Source organism: Capra hircus (genome assembly GCF_001704415.2).
Source record: "Capra hircus breed San Clemente chromosome X unlocalized genomic scaffold, ASM170441v1, whole genome shotgun sequence".
In the NCBI taxonomy this organism is placed as follows: Eukaryota; Metazoa; Chordata; class Mammalia; order Artiodactyla; family Bovidae; genus Capra; species Capra hircus.
This window is the reverse complement of record NW_017189516.1, coordinates 5784089-5802007: the sequence shown is the minus strand read 5'-3', so window position 1 is coordinate 5802007 and position 17919 is coordinate 5784089. Positions and strand designations below refer to the sequence as shown.

General features: G+C 36.8%; 1 protein-coding gene across 1 annotated transcript in view; it reads left to right on the top strand.

Moving 5' to 3' along the window:
• The window catches only part of CYLC1 (cylicin 1), a 45771-nt gene that overhangs the window by 14309 nt on the left and 13543 nt on the right, over positions 1-17919 (top strand). The window contains exons 4-5 of the mRNA XM_005700584.2: positions 3887-4005; positions 5277-7028. Coding sequence (XP_005700641.2) covers positions 3887-4005; positions 5277-7028 — 1871 coding nt within the window. The remainder of the gene's footprint in view (positions 1-3886; positions 4006-5276; positions 7029-17919) is intronic.

The following is a 17919-nucleotide window of genomic DNA, read 5'->3' as shown; positions in this document are numbered from 1 at the left end:
TTATATAACTGTAACTATTATTTTCATTATTTTTTTTAATTGGAGGATAACTGATATACAATGTTGTCTTAGTTTCTACTGCACAGTAACATGAATCAGCTATAAATATACATATCAGTTCAGTTCAGTCATTCAGTCGTGTCCGACTCCTTGAAACCCCATGAATTGCAGCACTCCAGGCCTCCCTGTCCATCACCAACTCTTGGACTTCACCCAAACTCGTGTCCATCGAGTCGGTGATGCCATCCAGCCATCTCATCCTCTGTTGTCCCCTTCTCCTTCTGCCCCCAATTCCTCCCAGCATCAGAGTCTTTTCCAATGAGTCAACTCTTCGTATGAGGTGGCCAAAGTACTGGAGTTTCAGCTTTAGCATCATTCCTTCCAAAGAACACCCAGGACTGATCTCCTTTAGAATGGACTGGTTGGATATCCTTGCCGTCCAAGAGACTTTCAAGAATCTTATCTAACACCACAGTTCCAAAGCATCATTTCTCAGGCACTCAGCGTTCTTCACAGTCCAACTATCACATCCATAATGATCACTGGAAAAACCATAGCCTTGACTAGACGGACCTTAGTCAGCAAAGAAATGTCTCTGCTTTTGAATATGCAATCTAGGTTGGTCATAACTTTCCTTCCAAGGAATAACTGTCTTTTAAATTCATGGCTGCCATCACCATCTGCAGTGATTTTGGAGCCCCCCAAAATAAAGTCTGCCACTCTTTCCACTGTTTCCCCATCTATTTCCCATGAAGTGATGGGACCAGATGCCATGATCTTGGTTTTCTGAATGTTGAGCTTTAAGCCAACTTTCTCACTCTCCTCTTTCACTTTCATCAAGAGGCTTTTTAGTTCCTCTTCACTTTCTTCCATAAGGATGGTATCATCTGCATATCTGAGGTTATTGATATTTCTCCCGGCAACCTTGATTCCAGCTTATGCTTCTACCAGCCCAGCATTTCTCATAATGTACACTTCATATAAGTTAAATAAGCAGGGTGACAATATACAGCCTTGATGTACTCCTTTTCCCATTTGAAACCAGTCTGTTGTTCCATGTCCAGTTCTAACTGTTGCTTCCTGGTCTGCATGTAGGTTTCTCAAGAGGCAGGTCAGGTGGTCTGGTATTCCCATCTCTTGAAGAATTTGCCACAGTTTATTGAGATCCACACAGTCAAAGGCTTTGGCATAGTCAATAAGGCAGAAATAGAGGTTTTTTCTGGAACTTTCTTGCTTTTCCATGATCCAGCGAATGTTGGCAATTTGATCTCTGGTTCCTCTGCCTTTTCTAAAACCAGCTTGAACATCTGGAAGTTCATGGTTCACATATTGCTGAAGCCTGGCTTGGATAATTTTGAGCATTACTTTTCTAGTGTGTGAGATGAGTGCAATTGTGTGGAGGTTGAGCATTCTTTGGCATTGCCTTCCTTTTGGAATTAAAACTGACCTCTTCCCTTCCTGTGGCCACTGCTGAGTTTTCCAAATTTGCTGGCATATTGAGTGCAGCACTTTCACAGCAGCATCTTCCAGGATTTGAAAGATCTCAACTGGAATTCCATCACCACCACTAGCTTTGTTCGTAGTGATACTTTCTAAGGCCCACTTGACTTCACATTCCAGGATGTCTGGTTCTAGGTGAGTGATCACTCCTCCGTGATTATTTTGGTCGTGAAGATCTTTTTTGTACAGTTCTTCTGTGTATTATTGCCCCTCTTCTTTACATCTTCTGCTTCTGTTAGGCCTATACCATTTCTGTCCTTTATCAAACCCACCATTGCATGAAATGTCCCCTTGATAGCTCAAATTTTCTTGACGAGATTTCTAGTCTTGCTCATTATGTTGTTTTCCTCAATTTCTTTGCATTGATCTCTGAGGAAAGCTTTCTTATCTCTCCTTGGTATTCTTTGGAACTCTGCATTCTGATGCTTATATCTTTCCTTTTCTCATTTGCTTTTCACCTCTCGTCTTTTCACAGCTATTTGTAAGGCCTCCCCAGACAGCCATTTTGCTTTTTTGCATTTCTTTTCCATGGGGAAGGTCTTGATCCCTGTCTCTTGCACAATGTCACAAACATCTGTCCATAGTACATCAGGCACTCTATCAGATCTAGGCCCTTAAATCTCTTTTTCACTTCCACTGTATAATCATAAGTATATGATTTAGGTCATACCTGAATGGTCTAGTGGTTTTCCCTACTTTCTTCAATTTAACTCTGAATTAGGCAATAAGGCATTCATGATCAAAGCCACAGTCAGCTCCTGGTCTTGTTTGTGCTGACTGTATAGAACTTCTCTATCTTTGGCTGCAAAGAATATAATCAATCTGATTTTGGTATTGGTCATCTGGTGATGTCCATGTGTAGAGTCTTCTCTTGTGTTGTTGGAAGGTGTTTGCTATGATCAGTGCGTTTTTCTGGCAAAACTCTATTAGACTTTGCCATGCTTCATTCCATATTCCAAGGCCAAATTTGTCTGTTACCCCTGGTGTTTCTTGACTTCCTACTTTTGCATTCCAGTCCCCTATAATGAAAAGGACATCTTTTTTGGGTGTTAGTTCTAAAAGGTCTTGTAGGTCTTCATAAAACCATTCAACTTCAGCTTCTTCAGCATTACTGGTTGGAGCATAGACTTGGATTACTGTGATATTGAATGGTTTGCCTTGGAAACGAACAGAGATCAATCTGTCATTTTGGGGATTGCATCCAAGTACTTCATTTCAGACTCTTTTGTTGAACATGATGGCTACTTCTTTTCTTCTAAGAGATTCCTGCCCACAGTAGTAGATATAATGGTCATCTGAGTTAAATTCATCCATTCCAGTCCACTTTAGTTCTCTGATTCATAGAATATCAATTTTCACTCTTGCCATTTCTTGTTTGACCACTTCCAATTTACCTTGATTCCTGGACCTAACATTCCAGGTTCCTATGCAATATTGCTCTTTACAGCATCGAACTTGCTTCTATCACCAGTCCCATCCACAACTGGGTATTGCTTTTGCTTTGGCTTCATCCCTTCATTCTTTCTGGAGTTATTTCTCCACTGATCTCCAGTAGCATTTTGGGCATCTACCGACCTGGGGGGTTCCTCTTTCAGTATCCTATCATTTTTCCTTTTCATACTGTTCATGGGGTTCTCAAGGCCAGAATACTGAAGTGGTTTGCCATTCCCTTCTCCAGTGGACCACATTCTGTCCGACCTCTCCACCATTACCTGCCTGTCTTGGGTGGTCTCACATGGCATGGCTTAGTTTTATTGAGTTAGACAAGCCTGTGGTCCATGTGGTCAGATTGGCTAGTTTTCTGTGATTCTGGTTTCATTGTGTCTGCCCTCTGATGCCCTCTCACCACACCTACAATCTTATTTGGGTTTCTCTTACCTTGGACGTGGGGTATCTCTTCACGGATGCTCCAGCAAAAGCCACTGCTCCTTACCTTGTACGAGGGGTATCTCTTCATTGCCATCCCTCCTCACCTTGGACGTGAAGTAGCTCCTCTCAACCCCGCATATACATCCCCCCCATTGAGCCTTCCTCTCACTCCCCCATCCCACCCATTCTGTAATCACAGAGCACCGAGCTGAGCTCTCTGTGTTATACAGCATCTTCCCATTAGCTGTCTATTTTATACATGGTAGTGCATGTATTGGTTTAATCTAGAAAATAAAATTACAAATATCATTTTAAACACAATTTGGTTCTAAATGGACTAATCAATTTTTATTTTTCCTTAACTGGCATGCAAATAAACTACAAACTCTAGGGTGGGGAGCTATATTTTGAGTTATAATTTACTTTAAACTATATTCCTTGCTCAGGAATTTTTTTCAGAACTGATGAAAGTATGGCTATTAGCTGCAAAATTGTTTCTTATCCTCTCTCATTTCAGTCGGTGAATCAAGCAAAAAATTATGGAATCAACAATATTTCACAATAACATTTCCCAAATCATCCAAGCCAGGTGGAAAAAAGAGATTAAGACCTTCAGAAATACAAATCACAGTTCCTGTGAGTATTGACAAGATCATTTTTAACTAAATATAATATATTACAATACACACATACAAATAAAATACATAATTTGAATTTTGATATCTTTAGGAGGCAGATATTTTAGGTGTATAATTCCCTGTATAGCAGATTGTCCCCAACTGTTTCTGACTGAACCTTTATTTATACATGTTCCTCCATTTCAAAGGCATTTTAAAGCTTATAGGCTAGGTAAGCTGGAGAATCCAATATCGAAACTGGTGGGATCTCTCAGGCAATGTTTACCAGCTGCAAAAACATATAAAATTTGAGCCTTAGAATAGGAGCCAATCTTGAGGTTTCAAGGCCTTTACATTTTCTTTAATCTAGCATTCAAATACTAGATACTTGGAGATTCCAATTTTCTATTGCTTTTATAAAATGGAGTTATTCTTACAACTAACCAAAAGAAAAGTTAGCTTACAGAGGTCACCTATAGTGATAGCAAAATATGTTTTAAAAGCATCTCCCAAAGCAGAGCTATAGTCAATACATTTATTCAAGGGCCATTTATTTACACCTATAGAGAACCAAGTTTCATGCTTCTCTTCATGGGCTTCCTTTCATTCCATATAACAATGGAAGAAATATAAGAAGTAAATGTAAAATTAGTCTATGTGGTCACTGTGGCAACCAGCCTTGACAAATGTTTGGACAGAAATAAAAAACTAATAATTATAATATGCTACTGCTACACAAATTAATGAGAATAAGACACTTGTTTTATTTTATGTATTTGTTTTCAGCAGTGCTTCACAGCAGAGATCTTAGGCTCTAAATTTGGTAAAAAAAAAAAAATTGAAAGTATATGTAGAAATCAGGCTAACCCTGAAGCCTACAGAATTGTAAACTATTGTAAGAATTATCATGGCACACTTCAAGAGTATCAGTTTATTTTTTTTAATCTATTTTGGGGCAGAAGGATACATGAAATATTTCAAAATATTTCTCCCATGTAGGAGTTCTAAAGGAATTTATTATCTATTGTGAAGCCAGGTCCTGAAGTGTCATGAATCATTGTGGACCCCCTCTTATCTTAATATGAATCACTGAAGATACTCTGAGGTTCTTAAATTTGTTTTATTTCCAAAGTGGAGTTTTCTCACATACACATACAAACACACACAGAGTGTTGAAAAAGAAACAGCCACAATCTAAATAGATGGTCATCGAAAAGCTAGACTATTTGTTTCGATATAAAAAAGATATAACTCATTAAAAAACATCATTATTCTAACAATTTTTTTCAGAGACATGATAAAAGAAATTTAGATGAACTTCAGAAGCCAGCTCATATATGGATAAGGCATTCTTTAAGGAAAAAATTTCAAAGTCCATCTATTAATTTAACCGTCATGAGACAGGCCTCATTCAGACATCCTTATACTCATATAAGCCGTTCTAAAAAGGCAGAATCTAAAAAGTACAAAGATGACAAAAAAGGAACAGCTTTGAAGAAAATGTCCAAGAAAGATACAGGCCCACATGAAATAGATGAGAAACCTGAAATAGGAAATAAAGCAGAAAAAACTCCATCAAAATCATCACATGGAAGTCAACTATCTAAGGAGTCAAAGTCCAAATCAGAAACAAACCCAGAATCCAAAGATTCTATACCAGTTTCAATAAAGCATCAAAAAAAAGAAAAGATATATTCAAAAGATTCCAAGGAGATGGATTTTGAATCCATAAGTACAAAGAAGTACTCTAAGACCTCAAAGAATAATTCTGATGCCATATCAGAGACTTGCTCAAAAAATAGTTCAAATGTGGGTTTAATGGTACATTTAGGGGAGTCGGATGCTGACACCATGGAATTTGATATGTGGTTAAAGAATTATTCACAGAATAATTCAAAGAAGCCAACAAAGAAGGATGCAAAAAAAGATGCAAAAGGGAAGGGCTCTGATGCTGAATCTGCAGATTCAAAAGATGCAAAGAAAGATGCTAAGAAAGATAAGAAGGGTGCAAAAGACACCAAGAAAGATGCAAAGAAGGATACAGAATCTACTGATGCAGAATCTGGAGACTCAAAGGATGCAAAGAAAGGCAAGAAAGAGTCAAAGAAAGATAAGAAAATGGATGCCAAGAAGGATGCTGCATCCGATGCAGAATCTGGAGACTCAAAGGATGCAAAGAAGGATTTGAAAAAGGGCAAGAAAGATTCAAAGAAAGATGATAAGAAAAAGGATGCCAAGAAAGATGCAGAGTCTACTGATGCAGAATCTGGTGACTCAAAGGATGCAAAGAAAGATTCAAAAAAGGGCAAGAAAGATGATAAAAAAATGGATGCCAAAAAAGATGCAGAGTCTACTGATGCAGAATCTGGAGACTCAAAGGATGCAAAGAAAGGTTCGAAAAAGGACAAGAAAGATTCGAAAAAGGACAAGAAAGATGATAAAAAGGATGCCAAGAAGGATGTTGTGTCTACTGATGCTGATTCTGAATCTGAAGGGGATGCAAAAAAGAGTGAAAAAGATTCAAAGAAAGATAAGAAGGATTTAAAGAAAGATGACAAAAAGAAGTCTACAATGAAGTCTGGAGAGTCTACTGAAACTGAGTCTGATTGGGAGTCAAAGAAGGTTAAGCGAGATTCAAAGAAAGACGCCAAGAAGAGTGCAAAGGATACAGAGTCTAGTGGTGCTGAATCTGATGTGTCTTCCAAAAGATACCTAAAGAAGACTGAAATGTTCAAAAGTTCAGATGCTGAGTCTGAAGAGTCTCTATTTAAACCTGGGCCTAAAAAGAGAGTTGATGAATCAGATGCCACATCTACAGATTCAAAGAAGGATGCAGTGGAACCAAAAAGAGGAATCAAAATGCCATCTCGGAGGACTACATTCAAAGAAAAAGGAAAAAAAATAGGTACAGGTAGAGTTCCTCCGTCAAGAGAAAGACCACCACTACCTCCTTGTGAGCCTATACTGCCATCACCTAGAGTCAAACATCTCTGTCGGTGCCAGATGCCTCCTCCACCTCTAAAGCCAAGATATGCTCCTTTGGTATGTTTGCTCCTGTTTTATTTTTAGAGAAAATTGGATTAAAAATGAAAGATATATTTTAAATTTTGAATTCATATTTTCTCTGAAGATTAGTTCTCTTTTACTGGAATATTAACAAGTTTGAGACTCACAGATGAGAAAAGATAGAGTACTTCCCCAGGACTCAAAAGAGTTGCAAAACAAATGTCAAAAAGTTAAGAATAGTATTCAGATTGGAGCAGAGAGAACTGGCTTGGGATTTAAGAAACTATTCATGATTATTTGTAAAATAATTTGAAAAATAATCATTCATAATTATTTGTAAAAAGGATCATATTACAAATGTGGTAACTGTTCTACACTTATGAAAGGAAAAAAAAGGAAAATTGCTAAAATTTTCAAGGGGCATATTTTAGTAGGATATAAAGACATTTCCTAGGAAGTTGCTGAATATGGTAAAAAATTCAACCAAATTCAGACACAGCAAGATGGAAACATAACATACTAGGATTCAGATATGCAAAAAAAGTATATTTAATTATTTAATTTTTAACAGTATCTTTATGAGGTGTCACTAGTACTGATAATCGAGGGGGTGGGGAGTATTTTCAAGGTTGATCCAATCTCTTTGGATCTGTAAATTTGAAGTTTTCTATTTTTCTCCTACAGAGGATCTCCCTTTCAATACCCCTTCCTTTAAAACAGGGCTGTAAAGGGAAGCTTAGTTGAACATCTCACTTGTTGGCTCGCTGATCTTTAGTTGAGGTGTGATTCATTTGCATGGTTTCTGGGCATCAGTTTGTATTTCCTCTGCTTTCCCACAGTGTTAATTGACTATTCTCAGCATGGTAGGTTTCATGTTCTCTGTCCTGCTAAATTCAGAACATCTGTAGATATGGCGGGATTGGACCTTATATTTAATTAATTTTCCCCCACCCTTTCTTCCTCGTCCTCTCTGTCTCCCCATTCTTGTTCTTATCTCTCAAAAGGCTTCCATTTCCTTTTCTGAATGGTGGGAATCTCACTTTACATTGTATTCCAAGTTTTTTTCTACCCTTGGTTTATTTATAATAAAGCTTTATGTATTGACTTCCATTTGCTCTTCATATATTTTACATTTGTGGGAGAGATTAATTAATCCTTATTATCTCTTTCAAAAAGGCTGATTTTAAGTCCATTTTTCTCCTGGCAGACTCAAAATGTCAGCTTTGTGACAAAGCTGGTTAATGACCCCATTGTTTAGGGCTCAGTCTAAGTCAACGGGCAGATAACCAGTAAAGCAAAAAAATTTGTAAGAAATTAAAATATATTGGTGGATAATTTTAAGGTAATTGAGAAGAAGAGACCCTTCAAAAGCTGAACTCTCTTCCAAAAGCAGTTTTTATGAAAAAATATGTAAAATACAAGAAATACTACAAAAATCCTTGAATCTGAGGATTAATTTTAGTTGTAAAAAAAAAAAAAAAAAACCTTCCAGGATATGTTCTGGCCTTGCATATATGCATACTATCACTGTAATAAGCTTAAATTTGTATAGCTACCATCTAATCAAAAGTGTTCTTTTCAAGATTACCAAATATCTTCTTGTAGCCACACATACTGAGCTCTCTTCTCTCCTCATGTTATTCTATAATCCAGCATCATGTAAACCAACCTCTTCTTTCAAAAAACACTTACTTAACTTGACTCTATCCTATCCTGTTCTTTCTACTTACTGGTAGCTTTTCACCACCTTCATTATGTCTTACTCTTCTTCACCTTTAATGTTAGAATGATCTAAGACTTGGTCCTGGACCTTCTCTCTAAAATTCTCCTTTGGTGAGTTCATCCAATTCAATAGTTTTAAATGTCATTTATGTATTGATTACTCCTAAAGTAACATAGCCAACTTTGGTCTTTCCAATGAGTTACAAATTCTAAACACCTACTTGGAATTTTCAGTGTAGAGTCTACTGGACATCTCAAATTTAACATATATAAACAACATTCTTAACCCATTTCAAAACCTAGTCCTTCCCAGTATTCTCCGTCTTAGTAAATGGCACTGCCATCCACCCATTTAATCTTTTAAAATCTGGATATCATCTATGATTCTGCTCTTTTCCTCATCCCCCATATGAGATCAATCACTAAAACTTGTCTACCTTAACTCCAAAATATATTCTGAATCAGTCCGCTTCTTCTATCTCAACTACTGCTGCCTAAATGGTCCCAAAACTCATCATAATCTTTGCTGAAGTACTGGAAGAGTCTTGCTGCCTCTATTGCCCACTGCTTAAAACACTAACGGTTTCCCATTGCATTCATAATAAACTCAGGCTTCTTACCCTGGCTTTCAATGCTTACATTATCCAGCCTCTATTTTCTACCCTCATCCTGAACCAGTTACCCATTTTATTTTTTGACCCACCCAAACTACTATTATTTTTGCTTCTCATATACATTAAGATTGCTCTCTTGCCAAGTTTTTGCATATACTGTTCCCTCCGCTTGGAATTCTCCCCAGTTTTTGCATGACTAGTCCTTCTCATCATTTGGTTTTTCAACTTAAATATTATTTTTTTGGATAAGCCTTCCCTGATTTACTATATCTTATGTTATCCCCTCCCACAACTGTCCAGTTACTCTTCTAACTCAGAATCCTACTTTATTTTTCTTCATAGAATATTATTGTTGTTGTTGCTGCTGTTGTTTAGTTTGCTACATCATGTCTGACTCTTTTTAAAAACCTATGGGCTATAGTCTGCCAAATTCCTCTGCCCATTGGACTTCCCAGGCAAGAATACTGGAATGGCTTGCCATTTCCTTTTCCAAGGGGTCTTCTCCACCCAGAGTCCAAACCCACATTTACATCAGCAGGTGGATTCTTTACCACTGAGCCACCAGGGAAGCCCCTTCATAGAATGTATCTTAATATAAAATGTATGTTTATTCATGTTTGCTGATTATATTAACCATTAGAATTTAGGCTCCATGCAACAGTGAACCTGACCTTTATTATTCTTTATTTCTGTATCCACAGTTCAAAAAGTGTCACCTGGCCTATATTTCATTGGTTAAGAATTTGATATCTCTAAAAGAGCTGCAAATCATATCATATCTGACATCCATTTTCCTTAGTATTTCTTTTCTAGCAATATTAGACTAAAATGAACAAATGAGACATTTTAGAAGGAAAGAAGTCACAATAGTGCAAGTTACATTCTAAATTGATACCTGAATAGAAAATATATATAACCTCACTTTTGTGTGGGAAATTAATGATCAGACTGTGTTAATGCATCTTGTCTTTTTTTGTATGAGCTTGAAAAACCATGTCCTTACTCCTCCAATCAGAGTCCTTCTGATTCTTACAGCAGCACATAAATAAGGCTAGTACCTTGATTCAGGGTCAGCATTATTCCTGGATTAAAATAATTCACAATGAAATTATGCTTGTGAAGATTGACTTGCTCCTCAAGTTTGAATGAATTATTTTTGTTCCATTTAATGTAGGTAGAAAACTAAGTTTAGAGTGTTTGTTTTCCATTCTAATTTTTCTATTTTTATTTAGATATAATTGGCATACTCTGGCAGTTTAGTTTCAGGTCTACAACATAAGATTTGATATTTTTATATATTTAGAAATAATCATGACAATAGTATATGCAACTCTATCACTGTGCATAGCTACAAACTATTTTTATGTGATGAAAATTTTTTAAAAGCACTCTATTAACATTGTCAAACATAGGTACAGTATTATTAATTGTAGTTGCCCTTCTGTGCATTGTATTTCCATGACATTTGTTTTATAAGTGGAAGTTTGTACTTGTTAACTCCCTTTAACCATTTTGTCCACCACCCACACTCCCCACATCTGACAACAACCAATCTGTTCTCCGTAATTTAGTATTTTGTTTTTCTTTCTAAATTTTCTGTATATGATATCACACAATATTTTATTTTTTTAAATTTTTACTGAGGTATAGTTAATTTACAATGTTGTTGGTTTCTGGTGTACAGCAAAGAAATTCACTTATACATGTCCATCAGATCAGCTCAGTTGCTTAGTCATGTCCGACTCTTTGTGACCCCAGTCCATGGGGTCTTTGTCCATCACCCACACCCAGAGCTTGCTCAAACTCATGTCCACCGAGTTGGTGATGTCTAACAACCATCTAATCCTCGGTCATCACCTTCTCCTCCTGCCTTCTATCTATCCCAGCATCATGTCTTTTCTAATGAGTCAGTTCCTCACATTAGGTGGCCAAAATATTGGAGCTTCAACTTCAACATCTTTTCTTCTGATGAATATTCAGGACTGATTTCCTTTAGGAAAACTGATTTGATCTCCTTGCAGACCAAGGAATACTCAAGAGTCTTCTCCAATACCACAGTGCAAAAGCATCACTTCTTTAGTGCTCAGCTTTCTTTACGGTCCAACTCTCACATAGACACATGACTACTGGAAAAACCATAGCTTTGACTATATAGACTTTTGTTGGCAAAGTAATGTCTCTGCTTTTTAATATGATATCTAGTGTGGTCATAGCTTTTCTTCTAAGGTGCAAAGGTCTTTTAATTTCATGCTGAAGTCACCATCTTCAGTGATTTTGGAGCCAAAGAAAATAAAGTCTGTCACTGTTTCCATTGTTTCCCCATCTATTTGTCATGAACTGATGGGACCTGATGCAATGATCTTCCTTTTTTGAATGCTGACTTTTAAGTCAGCTTTATTTCTTTTAATTTTTATTTTTACTTTATTTTACTTTACAATACTGTATTAGTTTTGCCATACATTGACATGAATCCACCACAGGTGTACATGAGTTCCCAATCCTGAACCCCCCTCCCCCCTCCCACCCCATATCATCTCTCAGGATCATCCCTGTGCACCAGCCCCAAGCATCTTGTATCCTGTATCAAACATAGACTGGTCATTCGTTTCTTACATGATAGTATACATGTTTCAATGCCATTCTCCCAAATCATCCCACCCTCTCCCTCTCCCTCAGAGTCCAAACGTCCGTTCTATACATCTGTGTCTCTTTTGCTGTCTCACATACAGGGTTATCATTACCATCTTTCTAAATTCCATATACATGTGTTAGTATACTGTATTGGTGTTTTCCTTTCTGGCTTACTTCACAGTTTCATCCATCTCATTAGAACGGATTCAAATGTATTCTTTTTAATGGCTGAGTAATACTCCATTGTGTATATGTACCACAGCTTTCTTATCCATTCATCTGCTGATGGACATCTAGGTTGTTTCCATGACCTGGCTATTATAAACAGTGCTGCGATGAACATTGGTGTTCACGTCACTCTCTCAATTTCATCAAGAGGCTCTTTAGTTCCTCTTGACTTTCTACCATAAGTGTGGTGTCATCTGCATATCTGAGGTTATTGATAGTTCCCCTGGCAATCTTGATTCCAGCCTGTGCTTCATGCAGCTGACATTTCACATGGTGTACTCTGCTTATGAGTTAAATAAGCAGGGTAACAATATACAGTCTTCTCATGCTCCTTTCTCAATTTGGAACCAGTCCATTGTTCTATCGGAGAAGGCAATGGCACCCCACTCCAGTACTCTTGCCTGGAAAATCCCATGGATGGAGGAGCCTGGTAGGCTGCAGTCCATGGGGTCGCTAAGAGTTGGGCATGACTGAGCGACTTCACTTTCACTTTTCACTTTCATGCATTGGAGAAGGAAATGGCAACCCACTCCAGTGTTCTTGCCTGGAGAATCCCAGGGATAGGGGAGCCTGGTGGGCTGCCATCTATGGAGTCGCACAGAGTCAGACACGACTGAAGTGACTTAGCAGCAGCCATTGTTCTATGTCCAGTTCTGACTGTTGCTTCTTGACTTGCATACAGACTTCTCAGGAGGCAGGTAAGGTGGTCTCGAATTCCCATGTCATTAAGAAGTTTCCCAGATTATTGCGACCCACACAGTCGAAGGTTTTAGTGAAGTCAGTGAAGCAGAGTAGATGTTTTTCTGGAATTCTCTTGCTTTTTCTATGATCCATCAGATGTTGGCAATGTGATCTCTGGTTCCTTTGCCTTTTCTTAATCCAGCTTGTATATCTGGAAGTTATTGGTTCACATACTGTTGAATTTACATAATGTTGCATAATTTTGAGCATTACTTCGCTAATGTGTGCGATGATTGCAATTGTGTGGTTGTTTGAACATTCTTTAGCATTGCTTTTCTTTGGGATTGGATTGAAAACTGACCTTTTCTAGTCCTGTGGCCACTGCTGAGTTTTCCAAATTTGCTGGCATATTCAGTGTAGCACTTTAACAGCAACATGTTTTAGGATTTGAAGTAGCTCAATTGGAATTCCATCACCTCCACTAGTTTTGTTCGTACTGTTGCTTCCTAAGGCCCACTTGACTTCACATTCCAGGATGTCTGGCTCTAAGTGAGTGATCACACCATCATGGTTACCTAGGTCGTGAAGATTTTTTGTATAGTTCTGTGTATTTTCTCACCTCTTCTTAATATGTTCTACTTCTGTTAGGTCCATGCCATTTCTGTCCTGTATTGTGCCCATCTTTGTATGAAATGTTCTCTTGTTATCTCTAAGGATACAGGGTATACATGTACATATATTCACTTTTTTATAGATTCCTTTCCCATATAGATTATGACAGAGTATTGAATTCCCTGGCCTGAAGGATAAGTCCTTATTAGGCATTTGTATTATGTCTAGTAGTGTGTATATGTCAATCCTAATCTCCCAATTAATCCCTCCCTTCCTATTATCCCTCTAGTAGACATAAATGTATTTTCTACATCTGTGACTCTATTTCTGTTTGGGAAATAGTTTCATTTGTACCTCTTTTTTTTTTTTTTTTTAGACTCTACATATAAGTGATAACATATATTTGTCCTTCTCTTTCTCTCTTGATTCACTCAGTATGACAATCTATAAGTCAATCTATGTTGCTGCAAATGGTGGTATTTTGTTCTTTTTAATAGTTTGGTAATATTTCATTGTATATATGTACCACATTTTTAACAATTTATTTTTAATTGTAGGATGATTGCCTTACAATGTTGTGCTGGTTTCTGCCACACATCAATATGAATCATCCATAGGTACACATATTTTCCCTCCCTCTTTAATCTTCCACCTTCCTCCCACCTCATTCCACACCTCTAGCTTGTGACAGAGCACTGGGTTGAGCTCCCTCTGTCATATAGCAAATGCCCACTGGATATTTATATATGGTAATGCATATGTTTCCAAGCTACTCTCTCAGTTTGTCTCACCCTCTCCTTCCCCCGCTGTGTCCACAAGTCTATTCTCTGTTTACATCTCTAACCCTGCCCTAAATACAGCTTCATTAGTACCATTTTTCTAGATTCCATATATATACATTTTTATGTGATATCTGCTTTTCTCTTTCAGACTTACTTCACTCTTTATAACAGGCTCTAGGTTCATCCATCTCACTAGAACTGACACAAATGTGTTCCTTTATATGGCTGAGTAATATTCCACTGTATATATGTACCATAACTTGTTCATCTTATCATCTGCCAATGGGTATCTATTTTGCTTCCATGTCCTGGCTATTGTAAATAGTGTTTCAGTGAATATTGAGATACATGTGCCTTTTAAAGTTGCGATTTTCTCAGGATATATGCCCAGTAGTGGGATTACTGAGTCACATGCTAGTTTTATTCCTAGTTGTTTTTTTTTTTTTAATAAATCTCTATACTGTTCTCCATAGTGGCTGTATCAATTTACATTCCCACCAACAGGGCAAGAGCATTCCCTTTTCTCCACATTCTCTCTAGCATTTATTATTAGTAAATTTTTTGATGATGGCCGCTCGGACCAGTGCAAGGTGATACTTCATTATAGTTTTGATTTGCATTTCTCTAATAACAGCCATGTTGAGTAGTTTTTCATGTGTTTAATAGCTATCTGTATGTCTTCTTTGAAGAAATGTTTGTTTAGGTATTCTGCCCATTTTTGATTGGGTGGTTTGTTTTTCTGATGTTGAGCTGCCTGAGCTGCTTGGATATTTGGAGATTAATCCTTTGTCAGTTGGTTGCAGAGTCAGACACGACTGAGTGGCTTCAATTTTCACTTTCATTTGCAATTGTTTCTCTCATTCTGAGGGTCTTCTTTTCATCTAGTTTATGTTTTTCTTTGCTATGCAAAAGCTTTTAACTTTAACTAGATCCCATTTGCTTATTTTTTGCTATTATCTCCATTACTTTAGGAGGTGAGTCATAGAGGAACTTATTATGATTTATGTCAAAGAGCATTCTGCCTATACTGTCCCCTAAGAGTTTTTTTTTTAATCTTTTATTTTATTATTTATTTTTTACCTTACAATATTTTATTGGTTTTGCCATACATCAACATGAATCTGCCACGGGTGTACACATGTTCCCAATCCTGAACCCCCCTCCCACCTCCCTCCCCATACCATCCCTCTGGGTCATCCCAGTGCACCAGCCCCAAGCATCCTGTATCTTGCATCGAACCTAGACTGGCAATTCATTTCTTATATGATATTATAGTTTTAAAGTATCTTATCTTACATTTATGTCTTTAACCGATTTGAGTTTATTTTTGTGTATGATGTTATAGAATTTTCTAATTTTATTCTTTTACATGTAGCTGTCCACTTTTCCCAGAAACACTTATTGGAGATGCTGCCTTTTTTCCATTGTATATCCTTGCCCTCTTTGTCCTATATTAGTTGACCATAGGTGTGTGGGTTTATTTCTATGCTTTTGATCCAGTTTATTGGATGTGTATTTTTATTTCAGTGCCAGTACCATACTGTTTTGATGACTGTAGCATTGTAGTGTAGCCTAAAATCAAGGAGTCTCATTCCTCAAACTCCGCTTTTCTTTTGCAAAATTCCTTTGGCTATTTGGGGTCTTTTTGTGTTTCCATAAAAATTGTAAGGTTTTTATTTATTTTTATTTTTGTGGTTGTACTTATGGGGAATTTTTCATTGGTAATTTGACAGGGGTTGCTTTAAGTAGGATATTCTTTTTGATGATATTGATAATTTCAATCCAAGAACATAGTATATATCATCATCTGTTTGTGTTGTCTTTGATTTCTTTAATCAACATCTTATAGTTTCTGGACTATAGGTCTTTTGCTTCCTTAGGTAGGTTTATTTCTAGGTATTTCACTATTCTTTTTGATGCAATGGCAAATGTAATTTTTTAATTTAATTTCTTTGTCAGATCTTTAATTGTTAGTGAACAGATATACAAGAAATTTCTGTGTATTTACTTTGTATTATAGCTTTATTAAATTCACTGATGAGCTATACTAGTTATTTTAGGATTTTCTATGTATAGAAATTCAATATCAATATTTGTCTGTGTCTCTTTTCTACCCTATAGGATCATTGTTACTGATTCTAAATTCCATATATATATATATATATGCATTGATATACTGTATAAGTGTTTCTCTTTCTGGCTTACTTCACCCTGTATAATAGGCTATAGTTTCATCCACCACATTAGAACTGATACAAAATATTCTGTTTTATAGCTGAGTAATATTCCATTTTGTATATGCACCACAACTTCCTTATCCATTCATCTGATGGATATCTAGGTTGCTTCCATGTCCTAGCTATTATAAAAAGTGCTGCAATGAACACTGGGGTGCGTGTGTCTCTTTCAGTTCTGGTTTCCTTGGTGTATATGCCCAGAAGTGAGATTGCTGGGTCACATGGCAGTTCTGTTTCCAGTTTTTTAAGGAATCTCCACACTGTTATCCATAGTGGCTGGATCAGTTTGCAATCCCATCAACAGTGTAAGAGGGTTCACTTTTCTCCATACCCTTTCTAGCATTTATCTTTTATAGACTTTCTCATGGTGGCCATTCTGAACAGCATGAGATGATACCTCATTGTGGTTTTGGTTTGCATTTCTCCAATAATCAGTAATTTTGAGCATCTATTCATGTGTTTGTTTGTTTGTTTTTTGCCATAGGTATGTCTTTTTTGGAGAAATGTCTGTTTAGTTCTTTGGCCCACTTTTTGTTTGGGTTGTTCATTTTGGTATTGGGCTGCCTGAACTCCTTATATATTTTGGAGATTAATTATGTATCAGTTGTTTCATTTGCTATTATTTTCTCCAATCCTGAAGGCTGCCTTTTCACGTTGCACAGCTTCCTTCATTGTGCATAAGCTTTTAGGTTTAATAAGGTCCCATCTGTTCGTTTTCATTTCCATTATTCTGGGTGGTGGGTCATAGAGGATCTTGCTGTGATTTATGTCAGAGGGTGTTCTGCCTGTTTTCCTTTAGGAGTTTTATAGTTTCTGGTCTTATATTTAGATCTTTAATCCATTTTGAGTTTATTTATGTGTATGGTGTTAGAAAGTGTTCAAGTTTCATTCTTTTACATATGGTGGACCAGTTGTTCCAGCACCACTTGTTAAAGAGATTGATTTTTCTCCATAGTATTTTTTTTGTTTTGCTTCCTTTGTCAAATATAAGTTGTCCATAGGTTCATGGATTTATCTCTTGGCTTTCTATTTTGTTCCATTGATCTACGTTTATGTCTTTGCACCAGTACCATACTGTCTTGATGACTGTAGCTTTGTAGTATATTCTGAAGCCTGGAAGGATGATTTCTCCAGTTCCATTCCTCTTTCTCAAGATTGCTTTAGCTTTCCATGTTTTTTTGTGTTTCCATAGAAATCGTGGAATTACTTGTTCTAGTTCTTTAATAAATAACATTGGTAACTTGATAGAGATTGTGTTGAATTTATAGATTGCTTTTGGGAGTATACTAATTTTCACTATATTTACTCTTCCAATCCATGAGCATGGTATATTTCTCCATCTATTTGTGTCATCTTTGAGGTCTTTCATCAGTGTTTTATAGTTTTCTGTATACAAATCTTTTGTTTCTTTATGTACATT